This window comes from Ursus americanus, chromosome 30, assembly GCF_024610735.1.
Source record: "Ursus americanus isolate L20-20 chromosome 30, mUrsAme1.1.p, whole genome shotgun sequence".
Taxonomy (NCBI): domain Eukaryota; kingdom Metazoa; phylum Chordata; class Mammalia; order Carnivora; family Ursidae; genus Ursus; species Ursus americanus.
The window spans coordinates 29,416,352-29,437,750 of NC_142156.1; the positions used below are offsets into that span (position 1 = coordinate 29,416,352).

The following is a 21,399-nucleotide window of genomic DNA, read 5'->3' on the forward strand; positions in this document are numbered from 1 at the left end:
GAGTAGCAGGATGCACACATAGGCCAGGAGTGGAGGGGGCCTGACGAGCGCTTCAGGAGGCCACCCACCTGCCTGGAGACCTGCTCGGTCGCCCCCTCACAGGGCTGCAGGATTTCCACGTGAAAAGGATTATTAATCCTTTCTATTGCTGACACTGGTAGCTTTGTTTGTTTTGCTTTTCAAATGAAATTTCCCAACATACAGAATAGGTAAAAGTCAAAGTGGGGGGCGAGTGGCGGGGAGGGGATCTGGAGCCTACCCTCTTTGCCATTCACCTCATTCTCTGTCAGCCCCACCCTGGGACTCTGAAGATTCCCCCCTTGAAAGTGCCTGCTCTATACCCACAATGAACTAGCCATCACCTAGAAAACTTTTTCTATAAACCCTGGCAGAGTCTCTCAGGGTGGGTCCTGGGACTCTGTTCCATAACCAGCTCCCCAGGTGACTCTGGGGGCTAGTCAGACTAGGGAACCAGACCCTACCCCACTGCTTAGCCAGAGTGGCCCTATGGCCATGGCCATGAGAGCATACACGCGCTATCTCCTTTGGTCCACTCAGTGAGCTCTTTCTGCGAATTTGTAAAGAGTTCTGTGGGAGCAAAGTGTGTTAACAGAGGCTCTGTGCATCAGGAGTGTCAGCGCCACCTCCATGGGGACCTACCCTACTGCTTGCGTGGCAGGAGCTAGTACCCGTGCTTGGAATGCTTTGCAAGAGAGCTTTAAAAAGACTGTTGGCTTTGCTGCTTTAGTCAACATAAATAACATATTTAGTAGATAATTTGGGAATTTGAAAAAATATGTAAAAATCACCATCCAAAGAAAGCCATGGTTAATATTCTGGTATTTTTCATGTGTGTCTTTCTGATCCATTTTCCATGCATAGATGATATCCATGTTACATGCTATTATTTTTTTTCTTTACATAGTGGTATCTAGCATATTGTATAGGATGTCCTATGGCCTGCTGCTTTCACTTAATTATATATGGTGAACACTTCCCCATGCAGTGATAGTCTCTTACCACAAGATTTGTGATGGCTGTGTAGTATTTCATTAAGTGCATGGAACATAACTTCCCTAATCAGCCCCTGTTGTTCAACAATTTGATGCTTTCTAGCCATTGTCTGGTTTTTCTTTGTTCTGTGTGCCATGATAAGCCATGCTGCAGTGAGCATCTCTGTGCAGTGCCTAGAACATGGTTGGAGTGCCTTTCTGACTCCTCTTTCACACAGGTACATCGGCCCCAGCACCGTGTTCGGCTCCAGTGGTAAGCTTGCCAACGTGGAGCAGTGGCGATGTGTCTCTATCCTCCGGAGTCACTCAGGCGGTGAGTGGGGCTGCCTGTTGGGGTGGGCGGCCCTGGCAGCTGTCTGAGGTCAGCAGCAGCACCTCCATGGTCCCTGTGGACTGTTTTGGTCCTTAAAGCAGCCTTGCATCTGGGCCGTCCCTCCCCATCACCATCAGTCACACCCTGCCTGTCCCTCAAGGTCTGTGCAGTCACTGTCCCCACTGCCTGCCTCCAGCTGCATTCAGTGCCCCCACTCCTGCCCTCATTGGGTATATGTTTATATCTTCAATGTAGAACTCCCCACGTTCTGCTGTTTATCCTGGTGAACTGAATCACTACCTTCATCAGTGGATCACTAAGTCTGTAAGCACACTTTATTTATTCCACAGAAACCAACACACATGAAAAGGGGCCCAATGAAAAGTTTTTTACTTGACCTTGAGTATATTTGAAAAGTGTTTAATGGACTTGGAATGGAAAGGGATACATTTTACAGATTTGGACCGAAGAGGAGGAAGGTCAGTCAAGAGCAGTCAAAAGCCATGTGCTGTACACGCAGATGCCAGGGATGCTAGAGTGACTGTATCTCAGAAAGCCTGTGGTCTAGACCAAGAATGGCCTGAAGCATTTCCCAGACAGGGGGACAGCAGAAGCCAGAAAGGCCTGGTGTGCATGGTGGGTCAGCAGCATTTCACCACAGCTGGATCTTTATATACAAGGCAGGGAGCAGTACAGAGTGGAGCTGGCTGAGTGTCAGGGGCCAGGTCATGGAAGGTTTGTATTCCCTGTTAGTGAAGGTGGCCTTTAATTGTGGAAGAGACAGGGAGCCTTTAAAAGCTTTGAGGTGTAAGAGGGAGACCGTTCTGACAGGTGTATAGAAAAGGAGCTTGTTTCAGTGGTTCAGATGAAAACTGCAAGGGCCTGAACCAGGCCTGGGATAATTGGGATGGAGGGGGAAGACTGACTTGGGAAATTCTTAGGACAAAGCAGGGGAGGGATGAAGGAGATTCCTAACTGGTGCCTGCATAGCTAATGGTGTCCTCTCTCAGACCGTAACGATAGTGGGCTCGTGAGGATGGACACCAGTTCAGCGTGGGATGTGCTGAGTCTGGGGAGTGGGGGCAGGGAAGAATGTCACAAGACTTGGAATTGAGCCTGGAGCTCTGGGAGAAGATGGGGCAAGAGTGAGTGGTTTGGAAGGCATCAGCTATAATCCACTGACAGTATATGCTCTGCAAATACTCTACAGACACTTTAAAGGTGAACAGACCCACCTCTTGGTGACCATAGATTAATTCCACATTTTTTAAAGCTGGCATAGTAGCATTGTATAATTACTGATAACTGTAACTTATCCTCACTTACTCACAGTTGCTCACAGCAGTCTCATTGGGCTCCTCTGGAACTTGGAGAAAGTGTCCATCCAGGTGTTCAAGTGTCGGGTGGGGCCTCATCAGTGAGGCCTTTGATGGGTTCCCTAACCTGAGACTTGTGCTGAGCCATAACCTCAACTTCTCTCCAGGCCCACTATCCCAGGGCTGTCCTTTACCAGGCAAGTAGGGTTGCCACTTTCAGCAGGGACACCTGTTCCTTGTTCAGTGGTCCCGATAGCAGTTATGGCCGGAACTCTTTAAGAAGAAAAATCAGTGGAAAAGCAGAAATGAATAAATAGAAAGCACTGGGTCTTTGAAAGCAAAGTGTAAAAAACATATACTTGGCATATTTAATTGGGAGGGAGGGTAGGAAGAAAAAAACCTAGATGAAATTAGAAGTAAAGGGTCTAGAAAAAGCATTTAACCTGGAGGAAGAAAACTATCACAGAGTACAGAATAATGTTTATTAAACTAAAAAATAAAACAAAATGCTAAAAGAAATAAAATTTTCTAGAAAATAAAAATTTTCAGAATTGATACCATAAGGTTAGGAAAACTTTAAGTAGTAACCAGTGAAAAAATTGGAATCATCAGAAATGCTTCCTGATACTAAGTTATTTTTTGATTTGTTGCTGCATTGTTTCAAGCTTTTAGGAAAAATTATTTCAGAATATAGAAATATTTATTCTTCAAAGAAAGCTGTCACCCTGGGTTTCCAAAACCTAAAAAAATAACCAAAAGCTTAGACAAATATGAAAAAAGAAAAATCAGAAACATAATGCTCGTGAATTTGGTAACTTGAAAACAGTAATTCATTTTGACTAAATATTATTTATAATGGAAGAATTTTGTGTAAAGGAAACCTATTACTATAACAACATACTAGGAGGTTAAATAAGAAAAGATACTTGGGGCACCTGGTTGGCTCAGTTGGTAGAGCATGTGACTCTTAATCTCAGGGTCGTGAGTTCAAACCCCCAAGCTGGGCATGGAGCCTACTTTTAAAACAAAACAAGTCATCTTAGGAGGTGTTCTGAAAGGGATATTAGATAATTTAGCATCAATTTTTAATAAAAATATTTTTTAAATGGCTGTAGGAAGCTATTGCCTTAACATGAAATGTCTTTTTCAAACCAGTGGCAAATATTTGTAGAACTTAAGAAGCACTGAAAGTAAGAAGCATTAGAACTTAAGAAGCATTGAAAAGCATCTAGGGCTAATAATGCGTCATTGAGTTGGTCTCAAATAAGAAAATTTTTAATTATTCATCTTTCACTAGTAATAGCCAATTAGAATATCTAATGATACAAAGAGAACTCTTATACAGCAGGAAGAAAAACTGTAAATACTCGGGAATACTCTTACCAAGAAATGTAAGAAATCTGTAAGATTTAAACCACAAACCTTTTTTGAGAGAGATAAAGTGGCCACTTCATAAATGGAAAGACCGAATAAAATAAAGACACTGTTTTTTCCCAACTTCATTTAACAAATATTTATTGAGCACCTGGTATGTTCTGGGTGCTGTTCTACCCTCAGGGCATTTACATTTTTCTAAGAGACACAGACAACTAGTCACATTAGAAACTAGAAGGTAAGTGCTGAGGAGCAAAATGAGATAGGGTTTTCCAGGAGGCCTCACTGAGAAGGTGACATCCAAGGGGAGACGAGGTGGAGGTTAGGGGACAACTGTGTGCACATCTAAAGAGCTTTCCAGGCTGAAGGAATAGCCAGAACAGTAGCCTAGGAGTGTGCATGTGTGCTTGGTGTGTTCAGAGAACCACCTGAGGCTAGGACATGGCCACTGTGAGAGGCTGTTCTCTGAGTGAGATGGGAAGGCTCAGTAGGATTTTTGAGTAGAGGAGTGAGGAGGCCTGTGGCAGCTGCATGGACCACAAGCAGCCCTGGAGAGACCACTGAGGAGGCTGCTGACATAATCTCGGTGAGAGAGTGGACCTCGGACACAGCGGTGGAAGTCAGGAGGAGCAGCGGTCAGTTGCAGAGTTCTTGGTGGATGGGATGTAGGGTGTGAGATAAGCAAAGGAATCAGGACGGTTTCCCAGACTGTGGTCTGGAGGGTGTCAAGGATGTAGTTGCCATCAGCTGATAGCAGGTGTGCAGGTGGGGCAGAAATGTTTGCTGAGGGAAATGTTTAGGAATTGGCTCCGGGGCGTGTTCAGTTTGCATTGCCTAGCAGGGGTATAAGTGGCCCTGCTACATAGGCGTTTTATAGAGTTGAGTGTACATAGGCATGTGAGAGTTGAGTACAGGGGCGAAGTGTATGTGGGACGGGAGGCCAAGGGTGGAGGCTGGGTTTCAGGGGTGATGAGGAACCAGTGAAAGAGGATAAGATGGAGACGCGAGGCTAGTTAAGATAGTGGAGAGAACATTTGAAGGAGAAGCAATTGAGCAGTGTATCACATGTTGCCTTGAGGTCAGGTGAGGACTGAGGATATTGACTATTGGACTTGATGACATGGAGGCCGCCCATGGCCTTGTCTTGTGCTGTTCATGTTGGTGCATTTGGGTGGAAGCCTCATTAGAGGGTCCTCAAGAAAGACCCAGGGGAGGACAGAGCTAGATTGAACCAGGCTAGGTTTTGTCAGGCACCTGTGAAAACACAGAAGAGCAGAAGGTATAGTGGACTCTAAGCCAAACAGGGAGACAGATAGCAGAAGGATCATAGCACCTGAAAGCTCTCTTGGAGTTGAGAGGGAGCTGGAAGCACCAGTTGATGGTAGGAGTATGGAAGGGTTGGAATTCAAACCAGGGAGGAATTACAGTGATTCGTTCTGGGGGATCTCTGGGCATGACTGGGAAAGAATGCCTGAGGTAGCAGAAGCCACGGTTATTGGAGGAGGAGGCGGAGTGTAAGGATCCGAGAGCCTTAGGTATTAAGCAGGTCATGCTACTAGAATGACCAAGAATGAGAGTATCCAAAATGACAGTGACCAGAAACTTAACTCTTCAAATGCAGGAGGATCTCAGTTGTATGTAGATGTGCAGTGAGAAAGAGCGGGAATAGTATAGTCTGAAGGCAGAAGCTCCAAAACTGGGGTGTAGGGAGAAAATTAGTGGAAAATTAGTCCATAAGTGGCTTTATTGCATAACTCAGCAGTGACTCCAAAGAGCATTTGGAAGAATAAGGAAGGTTGCAGAAGAAATAATTCAGAGCTGCAATGATTAAAACGTCATGAGTTTGGGGGCAAAACTAACAACATTGAAGTAGACTACATGTAACTCGGAACTTGGTGTATTATTGTGAAGGAGGCACCAATTATCAATTATGGAAAGAAAGAATTATTCCCCACTTGTGATAGAATAACCGTTACACAGTTTGTAGATGAGGGGAGAGTAATGTAGAGCCTCACTAAATACAGCATGCACTGAAATAAAATCCAAATATTAAAGAGAAAAACATTCTAAATAATGAAACAATTGAATATCATCAGATCTCTAGCAGAGGGAATATTTTTTAAGGTTAACAGGCAATAAAAGGTGTCACAAAGGAGAATAACAGACTTTACTATATATAAATCTCTTACAGTATTGGAAGAGAAACTGATAGAATTTGCAGCTAATGCCTGTATTATCAGTAGTCCATGGCAATTGCTAGGAAAATCACATCTCCCTTTTGGAATTCCCAGCTGACTACTTCTGTGCTCTAGGACTTAGGTCCACAGTGAAATTCTGATGTTTACATATCTACCCCTCCTGGCCTCTAAGCTCCTAGAGGAAGTTTTTATTCCTCGTTTTTGTAGGCACTGCATTGGTGTTTGTTAGACCCGCTGCACAAAAGGCCTCCCAACACACTGAAGTTGGGAGCAAAATAGTCCAAGAAGACAACTTTGGACAGATATGAAAAATCTACACTTTCATTAGTAAAGTGAAGTTAAGATATAAAAATGTACTTAATAAATTAGAAGGAAAAATCGTAATCCTCAAGAATCCAGAGAATTTTGAAATGGACATTCTGCTTATAAAAGTGTGAAGTCATAGCAGTTTCTGGAAAGCTGTCTACAGGGTTAAGAGAGTCCAGACTTAGGAAAGTCTTCAGGCATTCTGCCCAGAGTCCCACTTTGGGATATCAGTCACAAGAGATAAACTAGAGTGTGGAGAATGGCGTACATTCATGTGCTCATTAGCATGAAACCTGGGACCCAGTTAATAGTTCATTGTTGAATCAGGTCTGTTTATGGTATTGAATGCTTTCAAAGACATAGAATGCAGAACAAAACAAAAGGAGCCCTTAGGATCACATAGGCTGTGAGGATACTAAATGCAGCACACTAGTGCATATGCAGTGTGAAATACAAAGTGCAGTACCTTTGTGGAAAAAATTCATCAAGCTGTCCCTGAAGATTGTAAAAAATAGAAAAAATCAAAATAGAAGTTTTGAGTATTTTGCTTACACCTTTTAAAAAATCCTATGAGGAGAGGACTAGATAGCTATTAACTTGCTGCTGTGTTTCTGTTTCTTCACCTCACCAGCCATTCTTCTGTACACCTAGCACTGCACCAGGCACAGAGGTTAGAAAAGTCACCCCTGCACGGCGAGATGGGCCCGGTCATCATCACCGTCACAGCTGACCTTTATCGATGTCTTGGTGTGTGCCTGGCACCGTGCTACAGCAATTTCTCACATTTAATCCTCATAATAACCCTCTGAGCATAGGGCTTTTTTTTTTTTTTAATCTGCATTTTATAGATAAGAAAACTGAGTCACAAGGAATTGAACATGAGTGATTGTGTTTGGGGGCTCTCTAGGAAGGGATACTCTGGTGGGGTCTTAGAGATGAGGTCCAGTTCGTGAGGAGAAGGGCCTGAAGATGGCCTCCCACTCATTGGGCAGCTATTGAACTCTGGCTGTGTGCTAGACATTCTGCCAGGTGCTGTGCCTATAGTGCTCAAAGGGCCCAATTGGGATCAGAGAAGCAAGCTTAGAGAGCCTGAGGCCACAGACCCAGCAGGTGTCAGAGCCAGGATTTTTATATGGGGCCCCAAGCTCTCAGCTATGTCCTCAGTTACCTCTTTTGTGAGGGGTGAGGGAAGCCACTTAGATGCTTCAAATGTCATGACCAGTTCATAAACCTTAGTGGGGAAGTTTTACAGATTGGTGTTTAAGAAAGAGTCTAGTTATGATTATTTCAAGTCAAGTTTCCTCAAACATGAGATGCTAGGGGCTACTGGCCCACCTGGCAGACGGGTGTTGCCGAGTGCCCCCCTCACTGAGTCTGCACACCAGGTAAGAGATTCACCGCCAGCCCTCTGTCTTCCAGATGTGATGGATGTAGCGTGGTCTCCCCATGATGCCTGGCTGGCCTCGTGCAGCGTGGATAACACTGTTGTCATCTGGAATGCTGTGAAGTTCCCAGGTCTGGGCCTCTGACTGGGTGGCGGCAAAAATGGGCTGATCACCTGGAGCAGGGTGGGCTCTCTGTCTCTTAAGGCTGGTGGTAGCAAGTGTCTCACAGTGAATGGGGATTCATGTGTCTTGTCAGTAACTCAGTTCTTTTTTTCTTCGTCATTGACATTTGTTTAAGGTTTTAAAAGAGGTTTATGTTAAAGAAAAAAAAAAGTAACTGGGTGCTAGTGTGGGTGTGCCACAGCTCATGAGGGTGATAGGGTGGTGTTGCCTGTGCTTGGGCACCTGGCATTCCCCCTACATCTGACACATGCCTTTGAGGGCGTGCCTCCCCACTGCTGGGCTCTGGCCTCCACTCAGATGCCATTCCTCTCTGAAGCTTCTAAGCAGTTATAAGCTAACAAATCCAGTTTTGCAAAAGATTGGTATTTCTTATTAATGTGCTTAAAGTCACAACAGATGATATAACCTGGCATATTATTGCAGTTGATAACTAGTAAGATACTTCTATTCCTGTTTGGTATCTGGAATGTGTTTTGTTCATGGGCTAAAAAGCATTCTCCATGAACTTGGTCCAAGTCATTTTCTCTCTCTATAAGTCACCAGGATGTGTGTGTAGGGGGGGTGCATTTTCATTGTGGTCACGGAGGGCCAGATTTAAAGTTGGGGCGGCATTTAGATTACAGATCTCTAGGACATGCTGTCTCGTACACCTTTGTCCTCAGTGATGACTTACAAAGAACTTTCAGCACAGTGCTCCATCCCCTGAGCTATTAGGCCTGCTCTTTATCAGGGAGCTTCCAGGGAGGTTTAAGTCAGAAATATTGATGTTACAACCCAGGTGGGCATGGCCTCCCATTCAGACGGAGAAATGACGGGCAGAGCTGCCAACCACAGACAAGTCAAAGGGGCAGAATTTGGTTCTGGCTCAATCCCGGATCCCTGCTTGCCTGACCTTTAGGGGCTTGTGCAGGCTCAGTATTAGCTGTGGCTGAAGGGAAATCACAGTGCCTGTCTCCTGGGTACAGTCCTTCTTTCAAGTTGCTTTTGCCTTGATAGAGATCAGATTAGGGGGCTCTTTTGCTTGTGCCCAGGTATGGGAGCTGGCCAAGGTGGACTCCTGAGGTCCCTTCTCTTGGCTAGCCATTCCATAGCCCATGGATTGCAGCTCATGTTTCTATACAGACTCATCATTTTCCCCTAGCTAATGCTTTTCCAATCTCTTCTTTTCCTCCACAGAAATTCTAGCTACTCTGAGAGGCCATTCTGGCTTGGTAAAGGGGTTGACTTGGGACCCTGTTGGTAAATACATTGCCTCTCAAGCTGATGACCGCAGCCTAAAGGTGTGGAGAACGCTGGACTGGCAGTTGGAGACTAGCATCACCAAGCCTTTTGATGAGGTAAGGAGACAGCCCAGGGAGCTCAGTCCAGCAGCCCCCCCACCCCGGCCTCCATGCACAGAGGAGAAGCTGGCTGGGGTCCATACCTTGTGGGTAAATGCAGGGTCTGGGGGCCTGAGCAGACTGTCAGGGTTCTCTGGGGTGAGCACTCTGGCCCAAAGAGTCAGATGATGAAAATCGTTCATTTCCCAGATGGTATTAAATGTCCAACTTTGAAGTGAGAAAAAGCTGAAGAGAACCTTAGTGATACATCCATACCATTGTGCCACACAGGTGGAGGAGGCCATCTCTTCTTTTTTTCCTGACTGTGCTGTGGCTTTACTCACTGACTTGCACTTTACAGGCCAGCCAACTTCTTTCTTGGGTAGTGTGAGCGTGCAGAATGTTTGGATGTCAGACTGCAGTGATTTGTGTAGTAGTTTACTACCTTTTCTTTTATTTGGGTTCTTGTTTCATATGGAATCAGAGTTCAAGGTCTCCATTATTTGTTAGATATTTCTTAAGTGCCTACAATGAGAAGGGCATTACTGGATAAAGGAAATGAAAGTGGACTGAGACAGAATCTCTCCCTTGAAACTTAGAGCCTGGTGGGAAGGATAGACTTTCACATCCGTTGTGAGTATGGTGATGGAGTTGTCCAGAATGTGCAGAAACAGCCCAGGAGTGCTGATTGCATCAGAGGAAGGGCTGTGAGCAAAGTTTTGCAGGAGATGTAGACATTTGCCCATGTGTCAGGGCTCGCGAACATGCTCCACCATCATACGTTTATAAATTAGAATTCAACTTTATTCTCGAGGACAGAGTTTTGGTCACACAGTTGGTCTGGAGCTCCTTCCAAGTGCAGGTGTTTCTTTCAGTGTGGAGGGACAACTCATGTGTTGCGGCTCAGCTGGTCACCTGATGGGCACTACCTGGTGTCTGCCCACGCCATGAACAACTCTGGCCCCACTGCCCAGATCATTGAACGGGAGGGCTGGAAGACCAACATGGACTTTGTCGGGCACCGGAAAGCTGTGACTGTCGTGGTGAGTGTACTTAGCATCCACCTGGATGGTGTCTTGCCCCAAGGCTGGGTCACATGTGGGACTGAGGTGGTGGGCTCTGAGAGTCAGCACATGCCACATTCTTGTTTCATTTTAATTACTTATGTTTTATAATTTTTAAACAGATTTTACAAAACAGTACATACTCACATGTTTTAATGAGTGTCACCAAAACCAATCTTTGATTGGGAATATTATAGTTCCACACTAGCCTTTTTACACATTTGGGTCAGGTCCTGGGTACTCATGCATGGTGGTCCTGACAAGTAGCATGTGGCTGCTAAGCATGTGTGCCTGCACCCCAGCAGCGGCCAGGCATAGGTGTGAGGCCATGCTGTGGATCACCTGAATCTGGAGCTGCCCCGCCCAGTCTTGATGTGAAGGGTGAAGGGTATCCGAAGATATGGACTACCATTAACGAGTATTTTCTCAGCACTGGGCAACCAAAACAAAGTAAATAGGTTGGTGGGCTAAGGTTGATAAAGTGAAGGATCATCCAGGACCCTGATCTCAGTCCTTTGTGTTCCTTAAAATGGGCTCATCTTTCCAATTGTTTAAATTAATAATAAATATTATAGGGGTGCCTGGGTGGCTCAGTCAGTTAAGTGTCTAACTCGTAATTTCAGCTCAGGTTATGATCTCATGGCTTATGGGATCGAGCCCCTCATCCGGCACTCAGCGGGGAGTCTGCTGGAGATTCTCTCCCTCTCCCTCTGCCCCTCCCCCCACATGCTGGCATGCTCTTGCTCTCAAATAAATAAATAAATCTTTAAAATAATGATAAATATTATATGTCGTGACTTAAATATGTATGTTTTATACAAATAAAATATTGCTTCTTTAATTTTTTTTGTATTGGAACCCATGTAGGACTTTGTTTGAAGCCAGGTCCTTGTTATGAAAATGTTTGAAAATCACTGCTTCAGGGTAGCACAGTGCTTCCACATGACTGTCAGGTAGTCCTCATAGACACTGTAAGAGTGGTTCTGTGAGATCGTGGTACTGAGGCCTCTCAGCCAACTCAGGGTAAGACTCAAGCCCAGGGTGCACAACCTCCAGGTTCCATGTTGTCCAGTCTCTGTGTACCACCGGCTATTCCTGCCTGCCCTCTGGAATTAGAATCCCTGTGGGCCAAGCCAGCTGATATCAGGCTCCAGGGAGGCACCCTTCCTCCTCAGTTGTCCGGCTTGGGGATTCCAGCTCTGAGTCTAGAGTTCCCATCCCTTTCAATCCAGGCATGTGGCAGGACCTCTTCGTGTGCTTTTAACCTTGCCAAAAGCAGCACCCAGAATACACTGAGGATAGCCCCCAATGCAGACTTTAGCGTGACTTAGCCATTGTCCCTGGCCAAATGAGATTATTCAGGGCTGATCAGTATCTGCTAGACAGTTTTGACTCTGAGCAACAACTACAGTGAAGGGGAAGGGATTAATGGAGTGGATATCTGACAACCCCATTTACCTCTGTCAAGACTTTGTCCTGGAACTGGCCTTGCTCAGGCCAGGAGGAGTTCAGAGAGCCAGTTTCAGTAGCTCCCATGCCATCAACCTGGCTGCAGGCCCAAAATTGGAGAGTTGGTAGAGCCAGCTTCAAATCCTTGTCCTACCACTTACTCATTGGGTGACTTGACCCACATTTCCTGGCCTTCTTGAGACTCCATTTCAACCTCAGCAAAATGCCTCCTGGGTGTTACAAAGGTGAAGCAAAGCATGCCGAGTGCCTGGGGCTGGGAGAATGTCATTGTGGGTTTCCTGCAGACAGGCTGGTATTGTGGTATATTTCTGATACTTGGCATGGGGTATGTGCTTGATGCTTGATTAATTATTTTAACATTTGTTATTTGGCTTTAGAAATTCAACCCAAAAATCTTCAAAAAGAAGCAGAAGAATGGGAGTTCTGCAAAGCCCAGCTGCCCGTATTGCTGCTGCGCTGTTGGCAGCAAGGACCGTTCTCTCTCTGTCTGGGTGAGCCCCCACTCACTCCCCCCAACCCCCCTCCAAGAGCTTTTGTGGCTCCTGCAGGGTGGGGAGGGAGAATGGGCTGGTGAAGGAGGCGGAGCCCAGGGGCCTAGAAGGAGAGAACCCTCCCCCACACTTTTAATGGTGTTCAGTGTGTGCTTCCGCCCTATACATGGGGTCAAGCCCCCTCGTTACCCCAAGAAGAGGGAAGGATGAAGACTAGGCTTGGGCCCAGCTAGGAGAGGCCACCCTGAGCCCTAGTCAGAGCAGCTCAGGGAATACCCTCAGTTGGCATGTTGTGTTTGCTTCCTTTTAGAAAACCTTTCTATATATAACCTTTTCACCTAAAGTGTACACCTCGGTGCATTGTCATACATGTATGACGTATATACATACAGTCTAACCACCACCCCATAACTCCTCATCCCTGCCCAGTCAAGACCCCACTTCCCAACCCCCCTTGGCCAAGGCAGCCACTCCAGTGATGTCTGTCACATCGGTGAGTTGTGCAGTGTTTACTTCTTTGTGTCTTGTGTTGCTTTCACTCAGCATAATATTGTTGAGATTTGTGTTTGTTGTTGCATTTAGCAGTCAGTAGTTTGTTCCTAACTAATTACTAATTTCCCCATAAGCAGAACGGACTTACAGTTGTAGACTCGAAGGTTGTCCTGTGGCTGCATTTATCATAGTTGTTTGTCACAGAGAAGTCGATTGCTATGTACACTATAGTTCTTTTTTCAGGCCCTTATTCACATGACATTTTAGAACGTGAACCCTAGTGCCATCATAGGCAGTTCCAGGCCTGTTCTTCCTGGGCTCCTTCTGGCCTGGGGGTCCATTTGTGGCACTTTGACCAAAACATCACTGATCATTTCCTCATTTTCTTAGAATGCTGAGGTCAGGTGTTCACACGGGTTCCAGATTTCTGAGTGGTCTGTAGGCACATTTTTGGGAGGAGAGATAGGGCTATTTTTTTCTGGAAGTGGAATTAGGTGAGGGGCATGATTCTTCTTGTGGATTCCAGGTAGCTTAGATTCCCTGTCCTCAGGACTAGGGTAGCTGCAGCAGCTATTCCGCACAGAAGCAGCACCTGATACGAGCCATGCAGAAGGTGTTCCCTCCCAGCCCACCATGCTGTGTGGCCCCTGGACCTGTCAGCAGCATGGTCAGACACTAGCATGTGAACTGTGGGGATGTGGAGACGGCACACAGCCCAACCTTTGAGTGACTAGATACAAGTATGCATGTAGTGAATGTTGTGCAGTCATCAAAGAGAGTTTTTTATGGTGTTCAGTGACATACTTACTATGTATTAAATGAACAAGCAAGCACAATCATGTGACTAAGAATAAAATATTTGCAAAAGATAGACCAAGAGAAAATAAGTGTTATAGTGGTTAACTCTGGGTCTGAATTCAAGGCAACTTAAACTGTGGTGTTGCTGGACTATCCGCACACACTTTGTAGAATGAGCCCATGTGATGTATGTAGCCAGTTACACCGAGCTTTGCATTACTATGTACCTGAACTCCTTGGGCCCAGAGAAGGTGTGCTGGCTTCTCTCCGAGGTGGTTTTCCTCTTCTGGGTGCTACTTTTGCTGCCTCATTTTCTGCCCAGGGCTTGACACCCTACCTGTGCTTGTAGACCTCTGCCCAGGTCATGGCCTTTCTAGAATCCCCTTCTCCATTCTTGGTTGTCTATGTATAAAGCCATCTCCCCTGCCAGACCACAGTGAGCCCTTCAGACAGGTGCCACACTAAAATGCCTATTTTGGCAGGTTTTGGTTTCCACAGTTTGGGATCTTGCTGGTTGCTGTTTGAATAGAGTCAGATATGCCCTATATATCAATTAAACTCAGACCAAGGCTTCTAGGACTGTTGGTGAGCTATGTGGACAGAAAGCCGTTTTCATTCATTTCATTAACCTTTCCTGCTTCTTTCCTTCCAGCTCACGTGTCTGAAACGGCCTTTGGTTGTCATCCATGAGCTATTCGACAAATCCATCATGGATATTTCCTGGTAAGGTGGATTCTTCTTACAATGCCCAGGCTAGGAAAAGAGAAGCCACACGTTGGAACACGAGGCCTCTGGATATGATTAGGCTCGGGCTGCCAGGAATTCCCCCCACCACCGCCCAAGGTGTGGCAGCCAGAGCAGACCCCTGGGGTGCTCTTTGCACACGATTCAGAAAAGGGCAGCTTGGGCCTGCCATTGGGAGAGTGTCTGCTCCTGTGCTCCTTGCTTTGTTGGCATTTGCCCCTGGAAAATACTTCTTAGGCAAACTGGTCTTTGGGAGATGGAGAGTGCTTTGATTCTGGTTTCACTTCACTTTGTCATTGAATGAACCAGTTTAGCACAAGTGTACAGACACGTTTTCTGCTTCTCAGTGACCTCATTCAGATGTATACTTAATGTTTCTTTTAAAAGTGGTTTCAAAAACAAATAAAAATGAAATTCTTACAAAATACAAGATGAGATATACTTTGTACATATGCTTAGAATTAGAACTAAAGGACACCAGAACCTGCTAGGGCGTGATTGTCTCCCCTGCCCCCACCCTACCAGGGAATGCCACAGAAGGGAATGAAGGGGTTTCTGGCATCTACATAAAGTCCTGCATGCCAACCACACCTCTAGCCTTGGAGGTGTGGGTAAGCCCCATAGGCACTTGCTCCCCTGGCTGCTAATGGCCATCTCTTTCAGGACTCTGAACGGGCTGGGCATCTTGGTGTGCTCCATGGATGGCTCTGTGGCATTCCTAGATTTCTCCCAGGATGAGCTCGGAGACCCCTTGAGTGAGGAAGAGAAGGTAAGAGCATAATACGCCTTCAGCTAGTGGCATGAGTGCTGCACTTGCTCTCAGGCCACAGAAATAGCCACCATAGCTCTGAGAGGCCCCTTCGATTGGACTCTCCTCTTAGGATATACACAGACACACTGTGTCTTAAAGTATTATTGGGTATTTGTCCTTTATAGTTCATAATGCTTATTTTCTTTACAAAATAAATTGAAGATGAGACTCTTACTCATGTCAGAAATCAGTTCTGGAACTAAGAAAACAAGTTGGGCATCTTTTCTTGAGCTTATAATTAGCCGCACACTGGAAGGTTTTCACCCTGGGAGATAGCGGGAGTGACTCGCAAGCGTCCCTGCTCATGTCACTTTCCTCTTTGTCTTGTAGAGACATAGTTGCCACGGAGCAGCAACTGTAACAGTAATATTGGTCATTTCTTAGCACTTATTGCATGCCAGACCCTAGGCCATGCATTTTGCATGTATTATTTCATATGAATTATACAAAATCCTTCAGGGCAGGGCTCATTCATTTTATCAGTGTGGTAACTAAGCCTCAGAAAATAGCGTGGCTCTTTGCAGAGACCATACATGACCCTTAGGTATGAGAACAGAACCATGAGCCATGCTCATAGGCCTCTTCCCCTCTGTGCTTTGCTGGGGACAGGGTGGCCCATATGCTCTTCTTCTTCAAGGACTTTGGGAAAGGCCCTGCTTAATGGACCATAGAGTTAGAAAGCAGACATTTCTATAGATGGGCTTTTGATGACGCTTAGTGAAATGTATTCATTTGTCTGAAAGAAGCCTTATGAAAGCCCAAAGCAGGTGGGCGGCTCTCCCCTTTAAGGTACAATTACTGGTAGAGGCTCCCTCATAAGCAGTAGGACCTCCCATTATGGTGTAAACCCCTTGGGGGTAGGGGTCTGCCTTGTTGACATACCTAGCATGGCTTGCTCCCCAGGAGTCACTGGCCTGCCTTGTTGACATACCTAGAATGGCTTGCTCCCAGGAGTCACTGGCCGGTGAAGGGATGAGTGTCTCAATGGCCTCAGGTCTTCTTTCTACCCTGCCACTGTTGTCAGGTATCCTGGGATCGCTGTGCACTCCCCTCCCCCTTGTTGAGTCCTGGTTGGGCCGGCAGGGGTGGCGGGACTACAAAATAATACTGTCTAGCTTACCATTTCCCAGATGGCAGGCAGGGACCCCATGTTTAAGAAACATAGGTAAACATCTGCCAAACTCTAAATTCTGCCTCCAGATTCCAGGGGAGGGATTGAAGGGAGAAGGGACAGGTTGCAAGGGAGGGAGGTTCCTGGCCACATATAGCACACCAGGCCCTGCAGAAATGGGTCCCAAGTCATCACCTCCCCCTGCCCAGTATCCTCTGCTATGAGGCATATGTACTATTGGCCTCCGTTGGTCGTTAGCACATCCTTGTATGAATCTGCTTCTCATCACACCAGTCACTCTGATGTGCTGGGGACACACATGTCCCTGCCCCCGTGGGGTCCTATCTAGCTTGTCACATGGAACTAATGAGACCTGGGAAGGTGAAGGGAGGGGCCCTGCTCAGAAGGGTCAGGACATGTTGTGGGGCAGCAGGGGCAGAAAAAGATTTCTCTAGATCTGTTGTGCCAGGCCTTCTCTTACTCTAAGACACTGTCAGCAGCCCCATGGCAACTTACAAGCACACGGGGCTGATGACTGCAGACAAGAACAGTGAAAGGAGGCTCTGGATTTTAGCATCTGATTCCCAAAAAGTGGGGTCCTTGGAGTGATTTAAGAACCTTACGTTAGCAATTTGACTGTCTTAATTTTAGTTCAGCAAATGTTCATTGTCATTCATTCTGCACCAGACCACGTGGTAGGTATTTGATCAGTTACTCATTCACTTTCATCCCTGGCTCTAGATACACAAGAGGCTGTAAACATTTAGAGAGTGTGTAAGACTTCTCCAGAGTCATCTAGTCAGCCACAGGTAGAATAGGGCGGGAGGTGAGGGAGAGCTGGCACCCAGAGCCCTGGGACCACTGCCTAGGACTCTTTCTACTCTTAGACTCAGGAGAGCCAACATGCAGCTCGCCCACGGTGGGCACTAGGCACCACTTTGCTGCTTACAGCTGGTCTGTTGCACTTTTTTCTGCTTCCCCTAGAGCCGCATTCACCAGTCCACATATGGCAAGAGCTTGGCCATCATGACTGAGGCCCAGCTCTCCACAGCAGTCATTGAGAACCCAGAGATGCTCAAATACCAACGCAGGCAGCAACAACAGCAGCTAGACCAGAAGAGTGCCTCGGCCAGAGAGACGAGCTCAGCTGCCTCAGTTGCTGGTGTCGTCAACGGGGAAAGTCTAGAAGACATTAGGAAGGTAAGGGTTCGGCCCCATTGCACTGAGGACATGGGTACATACCCAGGGACAGAGCAAGGGGAGGATGCAGTCTACTGAACAGAGCACAGACACAAGTTGTAGGGAGGCAAGTGTATGCTGTGCCTAGAACAGGACCCAGGAGTGAGCCAGTTTGGGGCTACCTGGCCCTATTGCCATCAGCTGCATGAGGTAGTAATGGAGTCTAAAGCACTTTGTCAAAAGCCTCTTTGTCCCAAGAAGCTCTTGAGGAGGTCATCTCTTGTGGGAACTTCCAGACCTCACTTTTAGCCTTTCTAGGAAATTCTCGATACTGAGAACAATAGATTTCAGGTTCTGTCCTTAAGGAGATGTCTGTGGACTCCCTGCTTCTTCCTGTGGAAGCCCATGTCTCACTCTGGGGTAGGGGTGGACATGGGGCAGGAACAGAGCAGGAAATGTCAGGATTACCTGGGGAGCTTAAACCATCTCGAGGAGCTTATGCAGGGTAACAAACCTCCCAAGGTAATTGAGACACAATGTGTGACTAGGAACCTTTGATTTTATGAGCCTTCAGTGGAACAAATGGCTCTGATGAGAGATCTGTGGATCACAGCTTAGAGACATGAGTGGCTTGAAGATGCAGGTTTCCTTCATTTGTTCCTTCAATGAGCCCCATAGCTGCTGGGCAGGAGTGACCAGACTGGCACCTGTTCACTTCCCAGGAAGCCTGGCCGGGCCTGCAGTGCTGGTAATGGAGAGCAAGGTGCTGCAGCAAGGTGCCGGAACTTTCTGTCCTTGCTGCTTTACTGTGCAGGAAGTTGAGCACGCACCTGACAAAAATGCTTGTTTTTTTGACTCAGTGGCTCAGTTTAGTTGGACCAAAAAGGCCATAGAAAGGGAAATTAAAATTCATTTCCTTGGAAGCCTTATTTTTTGATATGTGGAAATACTTGGCAGAGAATTTTCTATTCATATATTCATATATTCTATTCATATTCTGTTTTGCCAGAATCTTTTGAAGAAACAAGTTGAGACTCGGACAGCAGATGGTCGCAGAAGAATCACGCCTCTCTGCATAGCACAGCTGGACACCGGGTACTTGTTCACTCACCAAACTTTCTGTGGCCTTATCTGGGAGGTCTTCCTCTCTACTTTCATCAGTTAACACTTTCATAATCCGGGTCTTCACAGGCTCTTGGGCCAACCTGACCCATAGAATCTGGAAATGGGGGAGTTGAGACAAGCTTCCCACCAGCCCCAAAGCCCTATGCTTCCTGCAGAGCCCTTATGCACATTTGACTCATGCAGAAGGTGGGCAGGGAGGAGCCCGTGACAAGCCAGAGGGCAAGGGCGCCTTCACAGGGCCAGTGTGTCCACATGGCCAGCTCTGCTTCATTGTTTGTGGGGCATTGAAGACACCAGGGAGAAAAGTCGGACTGATTTTTTTCTGTTTCATTTTTCCCTTTTATAGCCTTCTATATACACATGGTTGAATAGTAAAAACCCAAAGAAGGACATAAACATTACCCATAATCCAGTCTCTTGAGATATAATTACTGTTAACATTTCGGCATCTGTATCTCTGGTCTTTTTTCCCCCACTTGTTCCTGTATCTTGACCTTGCATCCTTTTTAATAAATAGTCCTCTGAAGCATTGGCTTGCTGATTGTCCAGGTTCCCAGGCTGTGAATGCACCATGATTTACTTGACCAGCCCCTTAACTGTGGACTTGCAGTTTGTGTCCAGTGTTTTGTGATTGTAAATGAGTCTTTGAGCACACCCGTGACTGTTACCTCAGAATACTTCCCAGAAGTGAAATTGCTGGTCAGAGAATAGGGCTCTAAGGCACATTTCCCTGAGGGGGGCAAAGAAGGGGGAAAGTGGACTCAGTCACCATTTGCTGTTGTCTCAGCATCTGTAGTCAGGCTTGCTTTTATATTGGTCATTCTCCCCAAAACAGTGTATGTCGATTCAAAAGATGATAAGGCCCTGCATGAGAGAAATAGACCCCCACTGTCAAAGTGATTCATTCTGATTTTATACTCATTCAACCAGTCTGCTTAGGGCACCACACACGCAGTAGTCCTCTGCATTTTGCAGTTGTTCGTCTGTGAGCTGTCCTAAATCTTCCTTGAAGTCTGAAGAGACCTTCAGTCATATGATATGCTGATCTGACCTCCTCATGTTAAGAGTGTGTAGGTTCTGAGGCCCTGGAGTTTAGAGACCTGACCAGATGGAGCCAGAACCAAGTCTCCTGACTCTTCCCGGAGAGTGGGTTTCCTTTGATCAAGGCTTTTTCCCATTGTTAACCTACTAGTGCTTTGAACACTGACGGGCTTGTGGGAGTGAGGGTCCCGGAGGTGATGATGATGGTGGTACTTTTCTCCTATGGATCCTTTCGGGCCTTACTTGATGAGGAGACAGAGGTGGTAGGTGGCTTTCTACCTGACCTTAAACCAACTTTCTGCCACAGGGCACATATTTCTGGCACCAGAACTTGATTCTTTTGGTCTTAAAGGCATTTTTGCCCTCTTGATTCTCATGTTAAAACAAGTAGCAACAGAATAGGTAATGATTAGCTTAGCTAATCAAGCAAGAAAAGAAAAAGCACAAGTATTTTAAATGGAAATAATCACAGATAAAGAATGAGTCAAAGGTTTGAAAGACTTCTTTACTGGATTCTGTGCAAATAAATTTGAAAGTAGATGATTTTGAGGAAAATAAAATTATAAAAACTGAAGAAAATCTACACACCTGAATTATTATAGAAGAAATAGAGGACACTATCACAGAGCTAACCTACCAAAAGCCACCAGACTAAGAAGGTATCCCAGGGAAATTCTTTTTTTTTTTTTTTTTTTTTAAGATTTTATTTATTTATTTCGGGGCGCCTGGGTGGCACAGCGGTTAAGCGTCTGCCTTCGGCTCAGGGCGTGATCCTGCCGTTATGGGATCGAGCCCCACATCAGGCTCTTCCGCTATGAGCCTGCTTCTTCCTCTCCCACTCCCCCTGCTTGTGTTCCCTCTCTCGCTGGCTGGCTGTCTCTCTGTCAAATAAATAAATAAAATCTTAAAAAAAAAAAAAAGAGTGCAAAAATGCTGAAAATAGTAACAGAAACTTATAGTGTGTTACATTGCTAATACACTATGACCATAGTAAGGTTTATTTCAGGGAAGCAAGATGGTTCAGATTTGGGGAAACTTAATTTCCTTCTATATGTCAGAAGATCAAAAGAATACATGATCATCTCCACAAATGCTTAGGAGACATTTTTACTAAATTCAACATTGTTCTGATTTAAAATTTAGTTAAATATGAATAGATGGATACTTCCTTAATTTGATAAAAACTACCTTTTTTTAAAGTAAATTCAAAAACTAAACAAGTGTCCTCACTTGTTGACTATACTTTAACATTGTTCTGGAGGTCCTAGCTCATATAGTTAGTCAAGAGAAAGAATAAATTGGAAGGGAGGTGGTAAAATGTAACATTATTTAAAGACGGTATTATCTACAAGAGAATCAACTGGGAAAACTGCCGTAGATAATAAAAGAAGACAATAAGATGACTGGATACAACCGATCAAGTAGCAGCAACCACCTTTAGAAGATGTAAAGGAAGAAATCACTTTCACAAATGCAATACCTAGAATGTAACAAGAAATGTAGATCATTATGAAGAAAAATTTAATACTGAGAGAACTAAAAGAAAATTCAAAAAAACTAGAAATGCATACCCATGTTTTCCCTAGATGACTCAACATCATAAGATGATAGATTGCTCTCAACATGAGCCCATACAAATAACTAACAGTTTTCAAAATTAGGCTGA

General features: G+C 45.6%; 1 protein-coding gene across 8 annotated transcripts in view; it reads left to right on the forward strand.

Annotated features, from left to right (window-relative positions):
* Window positions 1–21,399, forward strand: part of HIRA (histone cell cycle regulator) — an 87,594-nt gene that overhangs the window by 21,480 nt on the left and 44,715 nt on the right. For 5 of the 8 annotated variants that reach the window (XM_087857508.1, XM_045815089.2, XM_045815088.2 and 2 more), the window contains 9 exons: window positions 1,232–1,326; window positions 7,940–8,035; window positions 9,265–9,425; window positions 10,283–10,450; window positions 12,319–12,432; window positions 14,375–14,445; window positions 15,130–15,235; window positions 17,373–17,588; window positions 18,577–18,662. In XM_087857508.1, the coding sequence (XP_087713634.1) occupies window positions 1,232–1,326; window positions 7,940–8,035; window positions 9,265–9,425; window positions 10,283–10,450; window positions 12,319–12,432; window positions 14,375–14,445; window positions 15,130–15,235; window positions 17,373–17,588; window positions 18,577–18,662 (1,113 nt within the window). Of the gene's footprint in view, window positions 1–1,231; window positions 1,327–1,581; window positions 1,651–7,151; window positions 7,268–7,939; window positions 8,036–9,264; window positions 9,426–10,282; window positions 10,451–12,318; window positions 12,433–14,374; window positions 14,446–15,129; window positions 15,236–17,372; window positions 17,589–18,576; window positions 18,663–21,399 lie in introns of all 8 variants that reach the window. The other 3 variants (XM_087857512.1, XM_087857513.1, XM_087857511.1) reach the window with 3 other exon arrangements.